The sequence below is a fragment of the Monopterus albus genome, unplaced genomic scaffold (assembly GCF_001952655.1).
Source record: "Monopterus albus unplaced genomic scaffold, M_albus_1.0 scaffold50.1, whole genome shotgun sequence".
NCBI lineage: Eukaryota > Metazoa > Chordata > Actinopteri > Synbranchiformes > Synbranchidae > Monopterus > Monopterus albus.
The window spans coordinates 601,236-625,891 of NW_018127930.1; the positions used below are offsets into that span (position 1 = coordinate 601,236).

Consider the following 24,656-nt stretch of genomic DNA (forward strand, 5'->3'; position numbering starts at 1 on the left):
ACAATAAATAACCTACTAGGACTTTTTGAATCAATATTTTTAACACTGACCCCCATCCCGAAAACGATGTTGTATCATATAATTCAATATTAGCCCATTTAATGCAATATATTAAATCTAATCCTTTTTCCTAATTAATTAATGTATTAATTAATTAATTTTGTAAAGACTAATATTGTATCATACTCATGACCTTTGTGTAGACCTACATCGTCTTCCACAATTATTTTGATTTGAATAAACTACAATCTTTTCTTAACACTTTATTTGTTTGAAGTCATAATTTTTCGAACGTCAATGGGTGTAACCCATGAGTTAACTGACAAGGAACAACACCAATCGAATTTATAGAAGTGACGTTCTCAAGATAGCCAATCAGCGCTGGTAAACTGGGCGTTCAGACCGCTTCCTTGTCTGTCGCTTACTACGAGTTTCCGCAGTGCTAATGTCAATTTGCGTATCTCCTGTTGGATAGACAACACAAGCAGTTGCATTTTGGGCATAATTTTCATTTTCTGAATAAAGATTATTTAGTTTACTATCTCTAGAGAGCTGCCGTGGTTCCTGGATTGATATGGCGGAGGAAATAACGAAAGGTGTGGATAAGGTCTCAGTGGGTAAGGATGAAAATAGCTTAGCTAAAGATAGCTGGCTGGTTAGCTCCCTAAAACGTGTGTCATTCATATTGCATCAGTTCAGTAATGTTAGCAGTTAACATCCAACGTTAGCTTTGTGATTTTATGTTGGTCACGCTCAGTATTAATTGATACGGAGCAGGTTTACACAGTCACTTAACTTGCATACGGCCGTCGAATGAATGAAAGTCACAGATAAAAACCGTGTGAGCCAGACACAAGCTAATATTTAGCATTGACACCTGTCGGTTTGCAGTGCAGCAGCTAAAGGGTTGCGTCAATCAGTCAACCCAGCATATGAAAACAGTGATTTCTATACGGATGTGCTTTCAGTTTCGTCTCTGAAGTTGTCCCCATATGCAGAGTCAGGACAGACAAGATCCACTCACAAACACCCATGCAGTGTCCATAGTTCCACATTGTATCTAATGTTGGTGTACCAAGCGAGGGTGATGACTTTTTCTTCTGATAGCGTTTAGGTGCTGTCAATGTATTAAAACAAACCCTCAACAAATTAAGCTGATTTTAGTAATTGTAATCTTAATATAGATGATTTTAAAAAACTTTCATTAAAAAGATGTTAGGGTTATCAGTGCTCAAAAGTACAGTATGTGGTACATTTCTGCCCACATACTTTGGTGCAAGTTTGGTCTTCTCATGATTTGGGTGATGATGTGGGGTTTAAACTTCACCTAAGGGGTTAACACCCTTTCTCCCATAGATATCAATGGCAGTGTAGTTTTTTTTTGCTTATACTGCAGTGTCGGGTTTCACAAGGTGAGACCATCACCTCAGTACTAAACAGATGTATTGAATGTGGTTACGAGTTAAATCCAGGTAGCTTCTATTTCTCCTGTGTCATTCCTGAGGAGACGACTGTTGCTGTGCAGTCACTGTGTTTATGATTTTCCTTTCACTGTGATACTGAACAGCAACTGCGCTGAGCAGAGGGTTTGCATTGGAGATGGCTTTGCTATATGCATAGGAGCAGATCATTGATGCTTTCTTCTATTGTCTTCACTCTCACTGACCCCCATCAGAGCCTTGTAAATATTAAGAGTTCACTGGTATTTTGTATGGACTGGCAGGGGTTGCTGTGTCTCACTCTGCTTCTGTTCCTCAGGTGAGCTTTATGTGTCAGACAAACATGGCAGCGACCAGGATGGAGACGGCACAGCGCAGAAACCCTTCAAAACTTCTCTCAGGGTAAGAGGTCATGTAGCATAACAAATCACTGTTGTTTAATGATATATTTATCTATTTATTGGTTCGAAGCTTTTCTACAGGATTTGCTGTTAGCTGTAGAAATGGTAGTGGGAATATTATTGATATTTGTTGCAATGGTTGATACAGCTGCGCTGATAGGCCTGTCAACCCCTCATTCAGTTTGTGATCACATCCTCACAGGCTCTTATGTTTGCTGGGAAGGAGCCATTCCCGACCATCTATGTAGAGTCACAGAAGGAGGGAGAGGTTGGTCCAAAAATCTTATTTATTTTTTCACTCCAATATTCATCATATCGTCCTTCTTCAAATATCAGAATTTACTGTTTTGTACACAAGTGAGCAGGTTTTATTGCAGCCAGAGCTGCAGCATCTATTCTCATTTATTAGTTTACCTTCTCACTTGAAGGTTGTTGCCCCCTTGGGCAGCTGCTGCTGTTTGGGTGCATTAACAAGCCTGCCAAATCAGGTCTTGATGTTGCTTGATTACAAGCTGATACCATACACAGTAGGTCACTTAATCTAAGCCTTATTGCATGTTTACATGTCATGCAGTTCTGTCTCTGGATGTCCAAGAAGAATTGGACACATTTTTTATGCTGGTTTTATTAAACATGAATTCACTGTATTTTTTTCCGTGTTTCTCTGTGTCAGCGTTGGGCGGTGATCTCTAAGACTCAGATGAAGAATGCAAAGAAGGCATTTAACCGTGAGCAGATGAAGAGTGATTCCAAAGAAAAAAAGGAGGTGTGTGTTCCACTGTTCTCTTCACATCAGTTCCTGCTAAATGGACATAAAAGACACAGTATAGCTTATGGGGCAACTTCATGTTTTTTTCCTGCCATCAAAGAATCATAATGGCTCACTCCAGTGTGCGGTTTTACAGCACTTAAGCTCTAATTCATGGCTGTATGACCAAGAAGCTGTTGTTGTGTCTTTAAATGTTGGCTCCATGTGTGTTGTGCAGGCAGAGGACAATGAGAGGAGAGAGAAAAACCTGGAAGATGCCAAGAAGATCACCATTGAGAACGACCCCAGCCTGCCTGAACCTGACACGGTCAGTGTTTCACATTTCACATTGTTTGTATTCATTTAGTCAGAATGCACCCATTGTAGGTGCAAACAATTAATAAAACTATTATTTAATGGACAATAGTTGCAACCCTTTATATTATTCCTCTTATTTTTAGCATTTATAGTCAGCGTACTGTAGAAACATGTTATAAATAGTGTATATTAAGCCAACTAACATATTGTGGTTGTAAACAGATATCAGGACATTTTAACTTTTTATTAACATATTTTTCATTCATATGTAAAGTATTGGGAGCTGGTGTATAAACAGTTAATGATTGCTTAGTAACACAAAACAGTCTCTAAATGAGCTCATGAAGACATTGTTGTGCACGATTACCACTATAGGATATGATGTAGAAGTTGCAGTTGATGACAAATATGTTATTGAAGAATGTCGTTACACTTAAGCATGACTATGTTACTGTGTGTTATATTGTAATACAAACCATTTATTTAAATAAATTGATTCAGGTTGTCTGTGGAGTCTTAAAAAGTATTAAAAGGTAATAAATTAAGGCCATTAAAAAGTATTAATCGCCATTTTAAGACGTATTTAATTTTGTAGCCATTTTATCGCAAATAGCCTATTTTTCCTAAGAGTTTGTAAGTTTAAAAGTTTGTGTGGATTTATTTATTTATATTGTGTGGCTGTGTACCCTGTGGAATTTTTCACAATGCGAAGTCATTGATCTGCGCCCGGTCAAATCCATCTGAAAAGTTTAACATTTTTGCGTGCTCATGGGTCCACCAACTGCTGTCAGTGTGGATGTTTGTTAAAAAACTAATCCTTAAATGTTATGTTGACTTGAAACTAACAAACATAATGTAGAATTGCACGTTTTTGGACAAGTGGTTGAACTTGAACCATGGTCCATGACTGGGAACAACCACAGTAGTGTTTGTGTGTAAGAAAGTACGTTTAGCTTTGATGGGGATCAGCGCTATCTGGTCCCATATACACAGTACTAGTTACAATCCAAAGGTGTGTTGCTGATGTAACTGGTTATAACTTAAGGTGGCAGTTATTGATACTTTTTGTCTGTATCAAAATATTCTGAGGTTCAGTACGCTTCCCTGGATACCTGATCTAATGATAAGTATTAACTGTGTTTTACAGGTTAAAATCCAACATCTTGAGCCAAAGAGAGGTGAAAGAGTCAAAGTGTTTGGATGGGTTCATCGCCTCAGGAGACAGGGTGAGGATTTTTTTTTGTTCATAACAGTCTGACTTTGAGAATGAACCAGACCTGTGAATGTGGTAGATTAGTTTCTGTCTCTGGCTTCATAACAGAAAAGGCAACACTGTTTTGTTTTTGTTTGTTTTTTTGTCTCCTCCAGGGAAGAACCTGATGTTCATTGTGCTGAGAGATGGAACTGGCTTCCTCCAGTGTGTCCTGGCTGATAAACTGGTACATCTTTATATATATATATATACATCACTGTGCTGTAATTTTACCAGAGAATAATCAAAACAACGCTAATAAATTTAGATAATTTTTCTACCAAAATATAATTAAATTGACAGTGAAAATACGTTTTGACAATGTGTGCATGCTTTAAGAAAATGAAATGCTTTATATAAGAATGTTCTTCATCCACAAGTTATCAATATTACACTTGCTAGAGTCTAATTTCCTAGCTAAAACATTGATGGTGATTATGACTGCCTAGTTTTCTTCTCATCTTCAGTGCCAGTGCTACAATGGCTTGGTGTTGTCCACAGAGAGTACCGTGGCTCTGTACGGGATTGTTACTCCAGTTCCTGAGGGGAAACAGGTAACACACATGCAGTACGTGTACATGCACAAAGGAAACCAGGTCACTCAGAGAAATCTGGTTACTTAGGGAATCAGACATGTAGAGTTATTCAGTGTTAGTTTCAGTTTTTTCCTGACATTTGTTGCAGCCCGTCTTTTCATTCCACCACTTTGTTGTGACAGAGATACTCTCCCTGTTAGAAGGCTTTGTCCTGCACATGCCCACATGTAAAAAAAGCTCATCAGAAACCTTGGTACATATACAGAAAATGATAGTCTCCAGGAGAATTGTACTTAGGAAATTAGGTTTCTCTGATATTGTTCCATGACTAGAGAAAAAGATTTTGTTTACATTACATTTAAGGAATCAGACCACTGCTACTATGAGTCTGCTAGAAGAGTTGGAGGTGTTTTATTCCCCAAGGGAAGAACTAATATTCCTTCTTTTTTCCCCAGTGTAAAAACTGCTTCTACAGAGCAAGATAATGCTTCACAGTAAACATGAAGAAACTTGATCAAAGAAAGTGAGGTAGTCTCCTGCGGGAGATTATCCTTGAAGACCACCTTATGTGTAAATAAGTACAGTACTGTGTGGTTTATGGTAAACGATTAATTGGTTAATTAAAACTTGTATTAGAAAATTGACATCCATGCCATCCAAAGATGTCAGCTTTGGCTCTGAGACCTTTTCTTCATTTCATTTATTTCTCACATTTTATATCCTAATATTGAATCAGTAATGAAAGTAGTCATGACATGGAGTCCTTCATTTACCCACAGCTGAAGAGAGAGGCATGAAAATGTTTGTGCTAAGACCTAAATGCTTGTTTTGGAACATGCTAATTACAAGAGAAAAAACATTTTTTCCAATATCACATGATGAAAAATGAAATTCGGCAGCATTCATGAAAACCTATATGTGACAGTAATGTAGGATGGATGCAGCATAAAGACATGTAGCAGGTCTTCAGTGAGTTCTTGTCTTTCTGTCCCAGGCGCCCGGAGGCCATGAGCTGCACTGTGACTTCTGGGAGTTGATTGGCTTAGCTCCTGCAGGCGGGGGGGGCCACCCGCTGGGGACGTCCAGCTGAACAACAGACACATGCTGATCAGAGGAGAGAATGTTTCCAAGATCCTCCGAGTCCGATCCACGGTTACACAGTGCTTCAGGGACCACTTCTTCAGCCGTGGATACTACGAGGTGAAGCACATCCGCTGGCGTGACAAGTCTGAGTTTCAGATTTTAAAAAGGAAGAAATAAAAGTCTTTGCTTTCTGTTAAATTTTTTCCAAGTTGATAAAATTATCTGATTTGCAAAACTCCCAGGCTATATCTATGATCAAACCTTTGGGTTCTTCTTGTTGTTAGCAAAGAGCAATGTGGAGAACATTGAGCTACAAGGCTTCTCATTTTTAGCTGGTGCAGTCTGTTACTTTATCAGGTTGAAATGACTAACATTAGAGAAGGCAAACTATATCAGCTGTAGCCCTTCCTGAATCAGAATAAAACGTGTGCCAGGTAGCTGAAAATCAAGGAGTTGACCTTGACTTAAATAAAAAAATGGCACTGTTGGTTTGCAGCTTTTTCTTCTGATCCTTTTTGCAGCAGTGTAGTTCCACTGTTGAATCCCTTTGAGGCACCAGCGTAAATGCCTCTTTTTTTTTTTTTTCCTCTTGTTCAGTTGGTTTTAGTTGGCAGCAAATGTCTGCACATAGCCCGAGTTTGTAGTCCTTAGCTGATTGTGTATCTAGTATGTTTGAATGAGTAGTAGGATTTGGCTTCAGTAGCATTTTATCAAGTAACTCCCATACTGGATCTGCTTATCATGTCCACATCCGTTCATATCCCTTACTGAATATGTTGAGAGTTATTTTAGTTATAATCCATTTCAGTCCTGGTTGATTTAGCCCAGGGTTATCATGATAGTTGTAAGTGCGTTTTAAATACTAGAGAAAATAACAGCTACTTAGTCAGAAATACGACAGAAGAGCAGCCAAACTTGTGTTGTTTTAATTAGGAAGTTAGTCAAAACTGTCTGGATCTGATTTTGTATGGGGTTACCAGATTCCATCACTAACAATGAAAACTACTATACAGAGAGGTAATTACTGAATGTAAATACAGATAAAACATTATCGACAGCTATTAATTATCTACAGGTTGTTTGTTAATGTTGGGATTTTTTTTGTCTGTAGGTCACTCCTCCAACTCTGGTGCAGACTCAGGTGGAAGGCGGCTCCACACTCTTTAACCTCAACTACTTTGGTGAGCAGGCATACCTGACGCAGTCCTCCCAGCTCTACCTGGAGACCTGCATACCTGCTCTGGGCGACACCTTCTGCATCTCCCAGTCATATCGGGCCGAACAGTCTCGCACCCGCAGACACTTGTCCGAGTGAGTACGCTGTTCCACACATTAGCAAGCACTTGAGGTGTTGTGTGTAGGAGCATTTTATTGTCAGTAGCTTTAGCTCGTGGCTGTAAATGTACAATCTGACTCATGATTGGTCTACAGAATGCAGTGTGCACCATCTAGTCAGAATTCCTGAGACACAAAGTTCTCCAGCACTGTGCTGGAATTCCAATGAATGATTGTTTTAGATTGCTAAATAATTAGGCTAAAGTTATGTCTATGGAAAAATTATTAGATAGACTAATGCATTCTTCCACCACCTGGACCTTTTGAATTAGTGTAAGGATTCACAATGGCTAATTTTCATCAAAATTAGCCATTCTCAGAGATGGACAAATAGCACTTGTCTCTGTGTGCACTTTGCTGTATGAGTGCGCAGGGACCATCTACAAATTGCAACACTGAAAAGAAATAAGGAATTACTACTGCAAAAATATTCATTAACTTTACTCTTAGACAGTGTGGTGTCACCAGAAGCACTTCACACATCAGCGGTCTCCTGGTGGTTATACTTCAAGACTTAGTTTGGAAAAATGTGCTTCACACATCAAGGCCTTCCTGTTGGTTATGCTAACTGCCCACCTTTACTTTGGAGCAGCATTTCTGTGTGAAGAGAGGGAGTGCATTTGTGAGCAGTATAATAACTTTTAAGGGAGATACATCCCTATCCCAGACAAGAGTCAGGGTGCCTTGAAATTAGCTTGTCCTATTGTGTGACAGAGGAATTAACTGGCTGTTAAAGGTGCAGTAAACGATTTGAACCGATATTCAGGGATATGCATAACCAGATTTCTCTGTTCCATGTAAACACCATATGCCAAATATGATCAGATTCTTTTAATAACCTAATAACTTGTCCTATCCATGTAAATGCACTCGGCATGATGAGATCTAGTTCCAAGCTCTTCAGTCTTCAACCACAGTGTATTGACCTGTGCATAGCTGTGTATAAATTGAGTCCCCCTTACTGATAAAATATTGTAAGGAGTGGTACAAGTGCCATGCAACACCAGCAAGTTGAGGCATTTTCTTGGAAAGGTGGACATTTTTTTGTGTTGCTACTGAAGCTTATCTGCAAATGCCAGCAGAATACAGTCAGTGAGAATGCAAAGCTACTTATAAATAAATTTCAGACATTACATTTGTCATTCCTGTACACTGATGACAGTTTTCTTTCTCCTGAAACACAGTTGGAATGCCACCTGATTGATTTGTTCATGTGTTATTGCTGATTTCTCTTCTGTTTTCAGATACACTCACATTGAGGCAGAGTGTCCCTTCATTACATTTGAGGATCTGCTGAACAGATTGGAGGACCTGGTGTGTGACGTGGTGGACCGAGTGCTCAAATCCCCGGCTGCATCGCTGCTGTACGACGTCAACCCGGTACATCAGGGGTTATTTGTGTGTCTGGGGGAGGATTGGGTGTTCACACTAAAATATGTTAAGTTGTATCACAGTGTCACAGCATGTATATATATATAGCCTAGTTTGGGTTGCGTCAGGACGGGCATCTGGCGCTAAAACGCTTGCCAAATGTATACATGTGAACAGTTGATTTGCTGTGGCGACCCCTAACGGGAACAGCTGAAAGTAGTAGTAGTGGTAGTTATCACAGTGTCACAGTTTGCCTCGTAATGAACAGTTAACCAGTTAAGCTAGATAGGTAGATGAAGTTCTTTATTAATTCCTGCAGGGAAATTAGATTGTTACAGCAGCCAATTGACAGAACAGCGAGAGCAGAAGATGATTAAGGTGCATTTTCAATGGGTATTAAATGTACATGAACATATGTATGTATGACAATGGTAACATGCTGTCATAGGAGGAGATTCGTGTCCCATAGGGGACAGGTATTGTAATGGGCGATGGCCATTGGCAGGAAAGAAGGCAGGGAAATGTTCAGGTTGTTGTAGCAGAGATAATTGGCGATAAAACAATTCATTAGATATTTGGGTAATTGATAAACTGCAATAACAATACCAGTGGCAGTTATTTTGAGGTCAGTTTCATAGCTGTTCTTGTGCTTTTGGTTAGCAGACAGCTGACATTTTATATTTAATAGTAACTTGATATTTATGTTGATATTTTTCAGAATTTCAAAGCACCCAAGAGGCCATTCAAGAGGATGAACTACACCGAAGCCATTGAGTGGCTCAGAGAGCATGATGTCAAGAAGGACGACGGCTCCTACTACAAGTTCGGAGATGTAAGCGGGGAACACAATGCACACGTCCACCAGAGTGTGTGAAACACGCATCATTCTCCAAATAAGTGATTGTCAGCAGAGCTCTCAACATGACTCATAATTTACAAACAAGTTAAACCAAATGCACAGTGGAATATAATAAAATTGAACAAATTAAAGGTACTGCAATCAGAAGCAATAAGAGTGAAGGTTACAAAGTCATGTTTTTTAAGAAATGATTTTAAAGGGTACTCTAGTCATTTAATATTCTACTTCCAATAAAGCTGGACAATGTGTGAGCAACATATTAAAAAAAAAAAACTCAACTGGAGCAACATAGGCTGAGATATCTTCACTTTTAGACCCCAGTAGATCCAGCTTTAAAAATACATGATCCTATATTTCCTATAGTGCATAGTGCAGACTTGACAGAGCTACAGAAGATATCGTACAGTGGTAAATGTTAGACCCCGAGTCTTGGGAGTAGGCAGAGGAAACTAGACAGGGTGAAGGTTCAGGTTATGGAATGGAAAGTATCTATATACAGGAAAATAACTTTTCCCAGAATCTGCTCTCTTGGGATCTTACACCAACATTATACAACTCTTTTCACAGCTGAGCGGCATTCTTCATGACAAGTAAACGGAATTTGATACATGTGAAATTGGTGGTAGAAGCAATACACTGCCATAGTGTAGCAGGTAGTTAAATTGGTACTTGGTTTGATGTTTAAATTGATTTGTAAAATCCTCTTTTTATCATAGTGGCCTTAGTCTGATAAGGATGTCTCTGTTTTGACTTGGCTTTGTGTGGTTTCTCTCTGCCCATACATCTCAGGACATCCCCGAGGCTCCAGAGAGGATGATGACAGACTCCATCAATGAGACTATCTTGCTCTGTCGTTTCCCAGTTGAGATCAAATCCTTCTACATGCAGCGCTGCGCTGAGGACAGACGCCTCACTGAGTCGGTATGAACACCATTTCAAACTTGGATTCAGTTGAACTTTGGGCTCTGTGTGGACAATTATTATTTTATTCTGTCTATGTAAAGTACTTTGGTCAACTGGAATGTTGTTTTTAAGGTGATATATAAATAAATTTGATTTGATTTTTGATTTGAATCAAAAGAAAAGTTATCAGAACTGATATTATGACTATCTTAGTGACTTAATTTTACCTCATTTCTTTCCTTTATACAAACCAACACCCCCCATAAGCAATTTGCAAGTATGGCAACCAGTCCGAGTATACAGATATACGTAGACTCATAGAATACACGTTTTTAGGCCATGCTGATCATTGCTGTTTCTGGGTAAAATGACAAACAGCGGGATCATATCAGGTGCTGTTAATTCCATGAATTGATCACAAGCCGTGATGAAATTTCCTGCTACTGGGTTTAAATGCTTGCTGCAGGGCGGTGGGAAAACACCACTGTCTGGACCCCGGGACAGAGGGTTCCATTAGGTTTGGTAGGTTCCTACAGTGGAAAAGGCCTATGTGTGGCCAACTGTCCCACTAAATGACCATTTCACCTGGCAGGTCGATGTGCTAATGCCAAATGTTGGTGAGATCGTTGGAGGTTCGATGCGTATCTGGGATGCCGAGGAGCTGCTGGAGGGATACAAGAGGGAAGGAATTGACTCGACCCCGTACTACTGGTACACTGACCAGGTAAAGTAAAACTCAGCGTACTTCTTTGTTTGTTTCAGAGAAGAGTAACATGTTGATCAGCTGTATTAGTTAGTTAATCTCATAATTAAATGTGTTCAGACATCTCTACAAAATGGCGACTTCTTTGTATAATGACTGGGGGTGTCAAAGTGTCCTTGGGCAAGACACTGAACCCCCAAATTGCCCCTGATGGTTAGAGCCATCGGTTGAGTTGGCACTGCAGATGGCTGCCTCGGTACTGTGTTTCAGTTTCAGTAGTGGTGTGTATTAGCACACTTTTCTCTGTGTGTGTGTCTTTCAGAGGAAGTATGGCACGTGTCCTCACGGCGGTTACGGTCTGGGTATGGAACGTTTCCTCACCTGGCTGCTGAACAGACATCACATCAGAGACGTCTGTCTGTACCCTCGATTCATCCAGCGCTGCCGACCCTGAACACACACACACACACACACACACACACACACATTCTATTAGTGTCTGGACCTGGCATGTGGCAGTACTCTATCAACCTTAAATGTGTTGCTAAATCAACAAACAGAGAGTTCAATGGGTGTCCCCTTCAGCTGAGTCATTTTCTGAAAACATCCAATCATGTGAACTCTGTCTCACCACAGATAGAAATCTGTCATGCTGCACTCAGCCTCATATCTCACAGATTCCTCCTCATTATATAGCTTTTTCACTTTAAATCCAGTTGTTTTAATTGACTGTTTTATTAAAATTATCCACAGGAATTGTAAAAATCTACTTAAAACTGTAGTTGAACACATTTTCATTCGTTCATGATTGTAAATTCCTATGGAAATTGGTAAGAAAATAAACTAAGCTGAACTTTAAAGTCTTCATCATTTCATGGTACCGCATTCATCAGCCATACAAATGGTTTGCCGACATGTCAACACTTTATTTTTTTCATCGCATTACCATTAAAAAGATCTTGTGAAGTCTTAATTGTAAATTAGTTGAGGTTGCAGCCACGCTGTTGATTTCTATAGTAAACAATCCCATCAACTTTAAAAATAAATATTGTTAGAGTCAGGAACTATATACAGTAGTTTGTTCAGTAAAATCTGTGACTATATAAAAATGCCTGCTTGTAATTACAAGATCTACAAATAGAAGCTACGCTGCTACACACATGCAGACAGACACATTGCTCCTCCCATCATATTGGACAACCACCTTCCTGACTGTCTGTGGTGGTTCAGTGAACATTTGTGCACTTTTCTTGTACTGGGGAACATTTAGCTTGTCTCCTGAAAGGAACAGTTTTTTATTTCAGCATCCTGTTCTGTCATGGTTTAGAAATATGACATAGGCACCAGCCTCAGGGGAACTCGTTGTCTGTTGTCTGTATCTGAAAATACTCCTTAACTCAATAAACTGTACTTAAAATTGAATTCCAACAGATGGTTGTATGAGGGTTTTTCTTCAGTTTCGGTGTGTCACATCCTAGTGAGAATCAATTTGGTTAGTGAAGGACCGGCCAAATTGTCCCCACGTTCCAAAGATGTCCTCACGTTGTAGCAAAATTGCTTTTTTCCGTCCTCACTATATAGCAAGTACAAGAACACACACACACAGGCGTGATCGGCACGAGCAGGGGCGGAGTTATTCAGACCAACGCAGATGTGACGACATACCAAGAGAAAAACTGCGTCAAGTTAACCAAACTAAGACCGGAAGTTTGGTAAAATTGTATTGTTAATAAAAGCATACAGTCAGTAACGTTTCCACAAAGTTTAGATTAGAGGGAGATTTAATTTTCAGGAATAATTGTTATTTTGTCTTAAATGTATGTAATTATTTATTTTTGGTAGGCTAGACTTTTAGGCACAACCTCACAGATTCACCAGTGGATTCAAAATTGGTTCCTTATATTTTTTATTATCAGTAAGAGTATGTTTTATTGAATGCATTTGCAGTTTACATCTTTCCTTTGACTTATCTTTATTGTTAAACATTAAAATTTTTGTGAAAGGTTTCAGGGATCAATTTTTCTTGTGCTGTACTGAAACATAATAGTAAAAAAAAAATTGCAAGGATACTTATAAAAATAGGACAAACAATCAGTCAAGTCAAGATAACACATAAATATGTGTTGTTAGAAATAAATGGGTGAATGAAAGATAAATCAACCAAGTTACGGATCCCTGAAACAATAAATCCAAATCTGTAAACTATTGCACCATCGCGCGTTTAGCAGCGGTGCTTTTATTTTGAAATAGGAAGTGGAAGTATTAACGTTGTCGTTAGAAACTTGACGATGTCTATACAGAGAACCGGCAGTAGCTGAAGGAATCTGACTGACACTTCGGGATTGGCCAACGAGAGGAGGTCTTCGTGGTCCAGCAGCTGACCGCAGAAATTTCCAGCGTCCAAACAGACTTTTCTCTGCAGTGAAAACTACCGTGATGGCAGTCCTGGGCAGTGCCGGTCGCTTGATCCAATGTGGGTATTTGTGCAGCTAAGTTAGCCTGTTCAAAGGTGTGCTGGAAAACCTTCAAGTTTGGTTTGGCTCTGCATTGAATGTGACAAGAGTAAAATGTTCACTCCTCCTCTTTGGTGCAGTTTCAAGTAACATGATCTAAACTTAACACGTTGGTGAAATTGACTTGACCGTTTCACAAATGGACATAAAGCTAGCAAGTACATGGAACTACAACCTCCTGTCAGGACTTTCACAGTATAACACTTGTTATACTGTATTACCGCTGTTTTTTGGCTTATATAGCATCAGCATCACTTCATACATATTTGAACAACTACTGTGTTGTGTTTTTAATCATATTTGCCAATGGTATGATTCAAAATTCCAAGTTTTACGGAAAGGTGACCGATGATAAATTCCGATGTTGCCGTTGTTAGTCGCTAACACGCGGTGCTTTTACACACCCAACATCACTGTAGGTTACTGTTAATGTTACATAATGGACTTATCCCGTACTTGTGCTGCATATAGTAACAGCCAGAGTATCCGTAAATACTACACTTAGCCGTTAATAGACCATGTTTTCGTGGCAAGTGAGAAAGTTGAACATTTTCACGGAGTTTACACAATCGTGAATGTGAACTTGCGTAATCCCAACAGCCCCTGGCGGCTCGGCGAGGTACTGCAGCTCACGTTATGAAAGTCCCTCTTACTGTACACAGTTACAGTATATAGACACAGACATGTTGGACTGTATTCACATAAATCACAAAACGCTGTTTCTTTGTGTCCTCTGCAGCTTGTAACATATGTCCTTTTTATTTCACAGCAGTGCTAATTAAAATGTGTTCAGGGTCACTTACAGTGACCTCATGCGAGGGCTCATTAAAGGACAAACAGCTAATTGTCTTGACATTCTGCAACAGTTTAGGTTATATTCCCTATTGAAATATATTCTTTGTCTTTACAATAAATATCCACTATTAAACCAAAATCCAACACATTTTTATTTTACTTTTACTGTACTTTGTAACCAGTAGAAATTTATATTAAATTCTTACTTAATAATAAACATAAAAGTAAATACATAACAAGTGAGATAATTAGATAAATATGTGTGTATTTGATAGATGTATTGATAGTCTGTCTTCTTCTCTTCCTTTAGTTGCCAGGAGCAGTGTCAATCTAAGTGTGAGGAGACACGCCACTGCTGCTGCTTTAGCCCAGACTCTAGAAACGCAGGAGAACAGGTGACACACAGATGCATAGACATTCACATAACCTAGCAACACACTGTGGCAGTTTTATACTAACTGCTTGTAAATGTCAGTGAATAATCATGTAATGTTGCTGATTTAGCCAGCACACTTCCAGAAAAGCCTGACATAACATTGACAAATAGTCGTTAGCTATCTGTGTGCTGCAGGGCCTTCATTAGGCCATTGTTGAGTGTTTGTTTGGTAATGCTGGCTCTAGCTGGCATGGCATTCTTCAGCTTAATCTGTGGATTTGGAAGACTTTCACCTCAATATTGTTTCTTTTGTTCCACAAGCAGAACACCACAGTCTGACAAAAGCAAAGCAGAACTATATATAGAGCATATTTATGACAATTTTCAGAATGGCAACTTTTTATCTGTGATTTTGTGTTATAATCAAGGCATTAGCCATCAATAATCTGCAATTATTCCTAGTGTAATTACACCACGCCATTAGCAGACTGGGCACAGAAGACAATATAATGCATTTTCACCTAAAATCCAACAAATTTGCAGGCATTGATAATAAGTTCAACATATTTCTGTGGGGGCTTATGATTTCTGCAGAAAACCTAGGACAGGCATCCTGATGCTGAACATGGGAGGACCCGAGAAGCTAGAAGATGTTCACGACTTTCTGCTGCGGCTCTTTATGGACACAGACCTGATGAAACTTCCTGTACAGAAGTATGCACGGTGGACACACACACCCACACAGTCACGTAGTATAATATATTGTCTCTCTGAGTATAAGTGGCTTTTTAAAAGTGAGCAACAAAACCCACCAGTTGATGTTCATATCTTTCTCTGGACCAACAACATGACTAATGTCTTATTGCCAAAATGTCACAGTTATCAGCAGTGAGTCTATGAACTAGTGTAATGTTCATTTAGTGTGTGTTTGTTCAGGGATACAAGCCCTGCCCTGGGACTTAGACTTGCTCTATTCACAGCTAAAAATAACACAAGAGATGGCATCTGGAAAGCTGATAGCTTATACCAATCATAGTGTATAGATACACACACACATTTGTTTTTGTTTTGTGTACAATTTTTGGTGCAATACATGTTAATCGTGGCACGTTTTACATACTGTATGTTTTGTAATGTCGACACAGGCAACACAAGTTGAAGAGAACAAATGGGGAAAGTCATGAACCGCCACAGTGTTTTTTAGGTTGCTGCAGAGAAGAACAAACTGTGTTTCTTCATTTTCCATGTACCTTCAACAACACAAATTGTTTGAAAGCATTTGTTTGTTTTTTCTTTTTACCTGTGACTCCTTAAAATGAAGAAATATCTGCTTGTAAGTCAACATCACAGGTTGTGGCTTTTAGAGTGGATGTTAACAATTAACCATGATGGGTTTTTGGTTTGTTGATGTGATCAGTCTTCAGTCATATAATACCAAATTTGACTTTGGGAGTGAGTTTCACTGTTTTGTTTTTGCTTTCTGAAAATGGTCCACAGGCCACTTTTCTTGTAGTTTTTGGTGCGTTACGTGTCTGTTTATGTATTATAATTAAGTTGTAGTTGTAGTCATAACTTTTCAGCCTGTGCTTTCCTCTGCAGTAAGCTTGGTCCATTCATCGCCAAACGTCGCACGCCAAAGATCCAGGAGCAGTACAGTAAGATCGGAGGAGGCTCGCCCATCAAACACTGGACCTCCATGCAGGGAGAGGGCATGGTGAAGCTGCTGGACGAGATGAGTCCTGAGACAGGTGAGATAGTCCTGGAGAGAGAGGGTTCATCCACCTAAAATCATCTAAATGCAGAGTTTAAGAAAGTTTGTGTGTTTCTGTGGTTTTATTGACTGATTTGAGAATACTCATGGTGAATTATTGTGTCAAAATGGAAAACTAAGCAGAACTGCCATGCTTCCTTCTGGTTGATAGCAGTAGAGCAGAGCGTGCGTGTGAAATGGAGATAGTGACACAGTGAAGGAGTGTCTCATCACACGCCTGCAACACACCTCACTGATAAGGACACAAACAGTGAGCAGTGGTCTGAAACTGACCATATCTAGTATACACACCTCCTGTGGAACGTAACATCCTTGACCGAAGCCTTCATATGTAAACACCAGACGAATGCTACTCATAGCCAGGCTTACTCAAACAATAGTGCTGCTAATGAGTTTATTTCATATGGTTGGCTCTTAGCAATTCTGTCTCTCTCCCATCAGCTCCTCACAAGTTCTATATCGGTTTCCGGTACGTTCACCCGCTGACAGAGGAAGCCATTGAAGAGATGGAGAAAGACGGAGTGGAGAGAGCTGTGGCCTTCACACAGTATCCTCAATACAGCTGCTCCACCACAGGTGACAGCCGCACACAGTACAGATCCAGGATGTTCTCCAAGCTCTTTTTGTTCAACCAACAGTCCAAAACTCAAAGATGTTTAGTTTACAGCGATAGCAGCAGATCCTCACGTTGAGAATCTTGAACTCAAGGGTGTTTTTTTCCCAGTAAATGATTAAACAATGAATTGATTGTTGTTATTGTCTATATTAGACAAAAAGAACTATAAATTACAGTAGGGCTGCAGCGGTATACTGGTTACATGGTTCAAAATAGTTCAGCAGAGCTCCAACTCAACCAACAGCCAATCCTGCTTTTACATCAAAGCCTGAGTGAAAGGCTGTGAATGTAATGATACAATATATACGTAACAGTAATTGACAGTATAACATTTTCTGCATTGAGTACCATACTTTTAGGACAATACCTTATAACCTACTATGGTTTTTAAGGGAGTAAAACCCATACCAAAATAAAAACAAAAAGGTAAGAACAGATTGAACAAAACATGAATGAAAAATTTTTAACTCATCAATGTAAAACTACCGTCATGGGGGTGTGCGTGTAGTGGTGAGTGTTTCTGTCACACATTAGCAGCTGATTGTGACTGACTGGGCTGTTGGTCTATACTTTTCACAAGGTGTAAAAACTCAAATGGGTTTCTTGTTTCCTGACATTGTGAAGTGCTGCTTTAGTTACTTAGAAACATAACATATGTAAAATGCTCAGCAGAATCTGACAGATTTTGACACATCTCAGGTTGTAAAGCTATGTCACCTCTGTAATTTTAAACTGATGGTTTAAAACAATCCCTTCACTCAGTAAATACGTGGCCTAGCACTACCTCTTATTTTGCCTTTAGTTTTACCTGCTCATTATTTCAAACTCATTATTATATTGAATCAGAATGCAGTAATTCTGACATTAGAGGACACACTCAGTTACGTAGCCAACACACTCAAAACTGCATGGAGGTCTGCTCAGCTGCACAACAATGTCCAGTAATTGCAGGCAGCAAACCAGGAAAACCACTTGTGAAGATGCACGATCGCGGTGATGATTACAGTATACAGTGCACATTTTATTCTGTGAGCTGATGTTTTGGTGCTAGCATGCCTTCCTTAGAGCTTAGAGAACCAAACAAGTCACATCATATATAAAACAAATAAAACTGTGAAATCTTACTACTGTTTTTCCTGTGTAAAGAAATGTATTATTGTATTCCATTATAATGTAGTGGTTTCTACTGACATTAGTGGAGGCACGCTCTATTTGTTTGTGTGCACCAGTGTCCTGAAGGCATTTCCAGAGTCCTCAAAGACTTGCACACATCTCTGTAATGGTGCCAAATCTGGTGCTTCATATTGCTTACAAGGCACCTTTTTTCTGTGGGAGCATAACAAACTGGATTTATCTGGAGTTTTCTATTATTGTCAGGGTTAAATTTAGGGTGGGAAACATCAGTATGAAAATCTATAAGATTCCTGTTTGCCTTGGTGGTCTGGTGAATAATTTGGTGCCTTGCTGGCAGTGTCAGTACTGACAGATGAAATGTCTTATTTTAATATTTTTTAGCTGTTTTTGGAAAGAAAACACTGGACTCACAGACGGCGGTGTGTTTAGCAGCTTGTTGTGCTTTTGGCCAGCAGCAGGGGGCCATGGTTGTTGTTGAACATATTTATGATATTGTTTTTGTTTGTTTGTTTGCTGTGTGAACAGGCAGCAGCCTCAATGCCATCTACCGTTACTACAGCAACAGAGGCGACAGGCCAAAAATGCGCTGGAGTGTCATCGACCGCTGGCCCACACACCCTCTGCTAGTGGAGGTTAGACACACACATACACACAGTAATGACAGCGGCCACCAGGCTCCTCTTCCTCCCAGAAAGAAAAAAAAGTCAAATGCTGGAAAATAAATCGACTCAGGTGACAAGTGGTCATAGCAACTAATGAGCTAACAGCGGCTATAGTGGGTCCTCAGGACAGCTAACCAGCCTGACTATTTTTAGACATGTTGCTTCCATGGAGAGAAACAGAGAGCAGTCAGAAATCCTGTTTCATTAGTTGAGGAAAATGATATTTCAGCTTAAAACAGACAAAATATCTTTTAAAAATGCACAAAAATTCAGTGTGTGTGTGTGTGTGTGTGTGTTTAGTGTTTTGCAGAACACGTCACTAACGAGTTGCTGAAGTTCCCAGAAGAGAAGAGAGATGATGTCGTCATTCTGTTCTCAGCACACTCACTCCCTCTGGCTGTAAGTACTGCGAAGTGCTGATACTGGATGCTGATACTGGTAATACTGGCAGACGCTGTCATTCTTATTGATACACATCCTACTAATATTAAGTAGACCTTGTCGATACCCAGCCATTGCTACTACTGCTACTAATGGTACTATTCCCTCAATGATAAAAATGATAATACTGCTGCTACAGTTGCTGCTATCTTCACTGCTAAACTACTGCTGCAGATAGTGATACCACAATATAACTACTGCCACCCGTGACATCATGGGTGTTGACCTGGGTGTGGGCTGCAGGGATGTGTCGCTACTGGTTTCCAACAGTCCAGCAGTTTGACTCCACAGTGTTACCAGTAATATCTGTGCAGAGTTGCCAGGCTTGTGTGTTTTCAGCCAAACCTTGCTTATTGTGATAAAGATTGACAGGCTGGGATATAGGGGATAATTTAAATATTTCAACTGATTTGTTTGATAAGGTCAGGCACCGTTTTATTCTGAAAATCCAGTAAGCAGCAGCTAAGCAACACAAAGTCAAAGACAGGTGAGCTGCAGGTGCTCAGGTGAGTTCTGATGTCACCAGAGAGCCTGCAGGTGACATCAGAACTCACCTTAATTTATTTAAAAGAAATGCAAAATATTTGTTTGATCCAATACAATACAAAGATCATGTAGTTTTAGGCAAGTGGTGTCAGTCAGTACACATTCAAGGAATTAAGGTTTTGCAGTGTCAGGCTCATGTGCACGCACATGTGTGCATATAAATGAGCAAATAGAGACAGAGAACAAGTGCACTTAAACAGGAAAAAATGTCCCTGCCAAAGATAAAACCCAAACTGACAGTACTGCTGTTGTGCACCATGTGCAGGTTGTAAACAGAGGTGACCCGTATCCCCAGGAGGTGGGAGCCACAGTTCAGAGAGTCATGGAGAGACTGGGACACTGTAATCCTTACAGACTGGTGTGGCAATCTAGGGTGAGTACACGGGCACACACACACACACACACACACACACACACACTCTCACACATGTCAGTGTTATTAATAAACCAGTGGCACTATCTGAATCTGATCAGCAGTGACACAGACAACCATCATCCAATGATTTACAGTGTAATTACTTAGTTTGAATCTGGTGCTAATGCAGTTTTTGCCAGCTCTAACTGGTACTTAAGTTGGTTCAGTGCATGTGTCCAGATCTTTGACTGACAGTGTAAACTGGATGAACTCCCTGCAGCTCAGTGACACCATCACTGAATGGGTACAGTTTTGTCACCACAAGATGGAGCCACTCGTCTGTCACATACTGAAGCTACACCGGAGCAGGGAACCTCAGAGCTCTTGCTCCTCAGACCAAGGTGGCAGACAGTTTATGAAGTGCACACAACACAATAGTCGTTTTACATAGAATGGAAGAGGCCTGGGAAGTGTTGGCTACCTGTTAAGCATTAGGCATGGGGGTGGAAATACACAAATTTTAGGAAGTTCAATATGATACTACTGTAAATGTAGATTTTATAGCAATCATACATTACAGGGAGGATAACGGGGGAGTTTGCTAACCAGATCACACAGCCGTACTTAAAAACTCAGAAAAGCCTCTAAGTGGACATTTGATTATTTTGTCATATACCTCCTGTGGGCCCTGCACACTTTTAGTTGTTAATATGAAGAGTTTTGTGATTTCAGTTTATTTCTAAAGCACATGAGACCATTCCAGTAAAAGTGTCACAGGGCAGTCATTGTACTTTTCTGTTGTTTTTAAAACTATTTGTGACAGTCCTACTGTCAACAGCCAACTGGCCTGGCACTCTGAGTGTCATCCTGGAGAGACTGGAAATATGCACCATTATCCCCATTAGACCACATCTTCCTCCCCTCCCTCTACGATGGGTGACATTTCATTCTGACCTCCATTGTGGCCGTTAAGAACAATACAAACAGTGAATTTCGGATGTGGTCAGACAGCACATCTTAAGACATCTGAACTAAATAGATTTATAAAGTTTCCCTTCAGGCTGTCTGGTCTGGTCTGGTCTGTAGCAGTGTACTGGACCAGCTGCAGTGGAATTAAGCTGTTACAATGTCTTATGCTGGGTTTCACAGGTGGGCCCCATGCCGTGGCTCGGCCCTCAGACAGACGAAGTGATTAAAGGTCTCTGTGAACGAGGGAAGAAGAACATCCTGCTGGTGCCTATCGCCTTCACCTCAGACCACATAGAGACTTTGCACGAACTTGACATCGAGTATGGACAGGTGCTGGGGGGGGAGGTAAGGAAGAGAAAACCCCCACTTTCACTTTGCCAGCAGTGTCAGGCGTTTTCCTCTGCTCTATTAGCTTGTGTCAGTACAGTTTAGTATACAATCCATCACATAATGGTCCTGACAGGTGAGGAGAGGCCTGGGAGGCTTATTTGGGCAAAGAAGCGCACTGGGGCTTATGCAATATGTTTATATGATGGTCCTCCATCAGCTTTTAGGTTTAGATTTTCTTTCCAGGTAGCCTGTGTTTTCAGTTGTAGATCTTAAAGAAATAAAAATTTCTCCATCTACATTATGGATGTGAATGAACGATCAATTATTTGATTAGTCGAAAAGGTGAATGTAGTCGAATATCGGGGGAAAATCAAAAAAATTTATAACATTTATTTTTACATCGGAAGCTGAGCTGTCTTTTCTGATTAGGACTAAGATTAGAATCTGTATTGCAGATTAATTTGAGACTTGATGTAGAGTTTTAAGCAAATGTGCAGTCCTGTGTGTCTATGTCTGTGTAAAGGCACCGGTGAGATGACCACCAATCAATGTGGCTGGTGCCATGAAGACACACACACACACACACACACACCTTTTTGCGCTTGTGAGAAACATGCCCTCACTTTGCAAAAATGTCCTCACTGACCAAACATGTCACCATTGTTCAGAAATGTTAAGTTCCAAACATCTTTTTCCCCCGCACTTTTCAAAATGTCCTTTTATCATGGTTTAAAACTCAAATTGGTCCTCACAAAGAGAAATCCCAGGCTACACACACACACACACACACACACACACACAGAGTATGGACCACTTCAGCATGTCCACAGTAAAGGGGAGTTTCACTCCAAAATGAAACCTGCTGTTAAAGATAATTGGAAACTCAGAACAAAATGCTTTTATTTCTTGAACTCCTCCACTGACAAAATGACAACACTTTTTTTCTCCACATGATCACTAGGTTGAATGTGGGTCTCTATTTAATGAAACCTCTTCACTGTGAATATGAACTGTCTGTAATCATGCTTGTTACACATAGCGGTGTGTGATGTGGTTCTTATGAAATGTGCATGTTCTTCTGTCTTTCTTCTTCTGTCTTCAGTGCGGGGTTGAGAACATCAGGAGAGCAGAGTCATTAAATGGGAACCCTCTCTTTATGAAGGTGCGTTTTACACACTGAACCGTCTCATGTCTACAGACATGTACAAAGGTTAACATATACAAGAGGTAACGTAATCAAAATGTATGCAACCTGTTTTAAGTGGAGTTTAAAATGGAACAAATCTAAGCGTGATAAAGCAGTGTTTCTGTATTTGACAAAGTGGAACAGATTTTCAGTTTGAATAGAAAAGAAGATGAAGAGGGAGAATGAGAATAAAAGACCAAAAAGAATAGCAGATGATGAGAAATACATGGTGTACAGGATTGAAGGAAGCAAGAAAAACAAAGGAGGAAAGACAGTAGGAAGAGAGGCATCGCTCTAATAAGAGAGAAGGAGACAGCAGCAGAAGGTTCTGTGATGTAAGTGAACTCCAGGCAGGAGATGGTCAATAAATGGATTCCTTTTTCCTTCCTCCCCTCCTTTTCCCTTCCCCCTCACTGTCCCTTATCTCCTTTCTTTCTTCCTTTCCTTTCCACGTGTCCCTTTTCCCTCCATCCTCAACCCTGCAACCTTTCTCCCAACAGGCAACTCCTCCAGCTGTTAACGGCGTGTGTGTGTGTGTGTGTGTATGTAGGGTTTATTAAAGGAAGGGGGCAGATCAATGGGAACCTTTAGAGCTGACTACAGTAGAACTGAACCGCCCGGCTGGCTGGCTGGCTGGTCAAACCCGCCGCGCTCAGAGACCCCTCGCCAAGTCTCTGAGTGTATGTCTGTGTGTGCGCGCGCGGGTGTGTAAATCAATATCCAGGGGATGATTAGTTGGTAGTTACTGAAGGATGGTTTCCTTGGTGTGCTTTTAGTTTCTCAGTGAGCTGCATCATTCTGCTGCCACTGGAAAATCAAGAAAAGTGAATTCATCAGAATTTGCACTACAGAGCCTGACTGATGTTGGGGTTCATTTTTCTTCTATAGTCAGAATTCAGGTAGCAGACATCACCACACCGCTGCACAAAGGTTTTATTTTTAAAGGAATAGTTGACATTTTGAGAAAATATGCTTATTCGTTTTTCTGACAAGAGTTGTTTGAAAAAAATTGGTACTGTACCGCTCTCATGTCTGTACAGTCAGTATGAAGCTTCCACCAGCAGCAAGATTGATTAGCTTAGCACAGACTCAAAACAGGGAGAAACTGTTACTTTCTTTTGTCCAAAGCAGAGCCAGAACAATATATCGGCCAGCATTAGCACGTTGCTGATACAGATGGTGACAAATGAAGGACAAACAACCATAAAGTGTCTCAGTAAGGTGCTGGCCACCAGAGCAGCTTCAGTGCACCTTGGCATTGACTCTTCGTGTCTCTGCTGGAGGGATGGACCCAATTCTTCCAATATATATTCCCTCATGTGATGTTTGGATGATGGTGGTGGAGACTCTAATGCATCACTCCAACATCATCCATAGGTGTTCAGCTCGCTGAGATCTGGTATGTGAAGGCCATAGCGTATCATTTTCTTACTCATCCAGACCATTCAGTGACCTCTCGTGTCCTGCTGATAGGGGCAGTGTCATCCTCTGTTATTCAGGTTTTTCCTTTCGTTTGTCACCGTCTGTATATTGGTATTGGTGTATATGTAAGCCAATAGCTGAATTACAGGAAAATGTTTGGAAAGTGTCACCATTCTATAATTTGCCCACCAGAGAGTAGAGGAAAGTTTATTTTCTCTCTTTATTTCAGTATTAAATGTGTATGTTGTTCATCCTGTCCAGGCACTAGCAGACTTGGTCCAGTCTCACCTGAAGTCCAATGAGCCATGTTCCCGACAGCTAACCCTTCGCTGCCCGCTGTGCACAAACCCCATCTGTGAGGAGACCAAGGCCTTCTTCACCAACCAGAAACTCTCATAGAACCACACAAACACTCTCACTCTCTAATGCCAGGATCCTCTGATTCCTGCAGCAGGGCTGCCTGTGAAGAAACATAATGCCTTCTCCAATAAGCAGAAGCTTCATACATAAACACTCACCGTTTCCCCAGCAAGGGTGCCTGTTACATAGAAAATAAAACACGAAGAACGACTCAAATGGTTTCTGCAAATGA

The 24,656-nt window shown here is 40.3% G+C and overlaps 2 protein-coding genes across 3 annotated transcripts; both read left to right on the forward strand.

Moving 5' to 3' along the window:
- The first annotated feature begins 389 nt into the window (after positions 1–389).
- On the forward strand, positions 390–12,388 carry nars1 (asparaginyl-tRNA synthetase 1). Its single transcript, XM_020601201.1, is given in 16 exon segments — positions 390–617; positions 1,759–1,841; positions 2,043–2,108; positions 2,514–2,606; positions 2,827–2,916; positions 4,054–4,132; positions 4,275–4,345; positions 4,626–4,712; positions 5,689–5,767; positions 5,770–5,894; positions 6,889–7,088; positions 8,357–8,492; positions 9,202–9,315; positions 10,132–10,263; positions 10,838–10,969; positions 11,271–12,388. Coding segments are annotated over 16 exon segments (1,662 nt in total). The 5' UTR covers positions 390–574; the 3' UTR covers positions 11,403–12,388.
- Positions 12,389–13,220: 832 nt separating this feature from the next.
- fech (ferrochelatase) lies at positions 13,221–24,649 on the forward strand. Of its 2 annotated transcripts, XR_002275039.1 has the most exons (12): positions 13,221–13,421; positions 14,567–14,651; positions 15,227–15,346; positions 16,232–16,380; positions 16,845–16,979; positions 18,679–18,785; positions 19,116–19,214; positions 20,068–20,175; positions 21,307–21,471; positions 22,559–22,618; positions 22,880–22,977; positions 24,326–24,412. XR_002275039.1 is itself a non-coding variant. In XM_020600984.1 (11 exons), exons 1-11 carry the CDS (start codon positions 13,385–13,387, stop codon positions 24,461–24,463), a joined length of 1,203 nt encoding a protein of 400 aa, XP_020456640.1. In that variant the 5' UTR covers positions 13,224–13,384; the 3' UTR covers positions 24,464–24,649. The 2 variants fall into 2 exon arrangements, 1 of the variants encoding a protein (XP_020456640.1); XM_020600984.1 differs by lacking the exon at positions 22,880–22,977 and having other exon boundaries at positions 13,224–13,421; positions 24,326–24,649.
- The last annotated feature ends 7 nt before the right edge of the window (positions 24,650–24,656 follow it).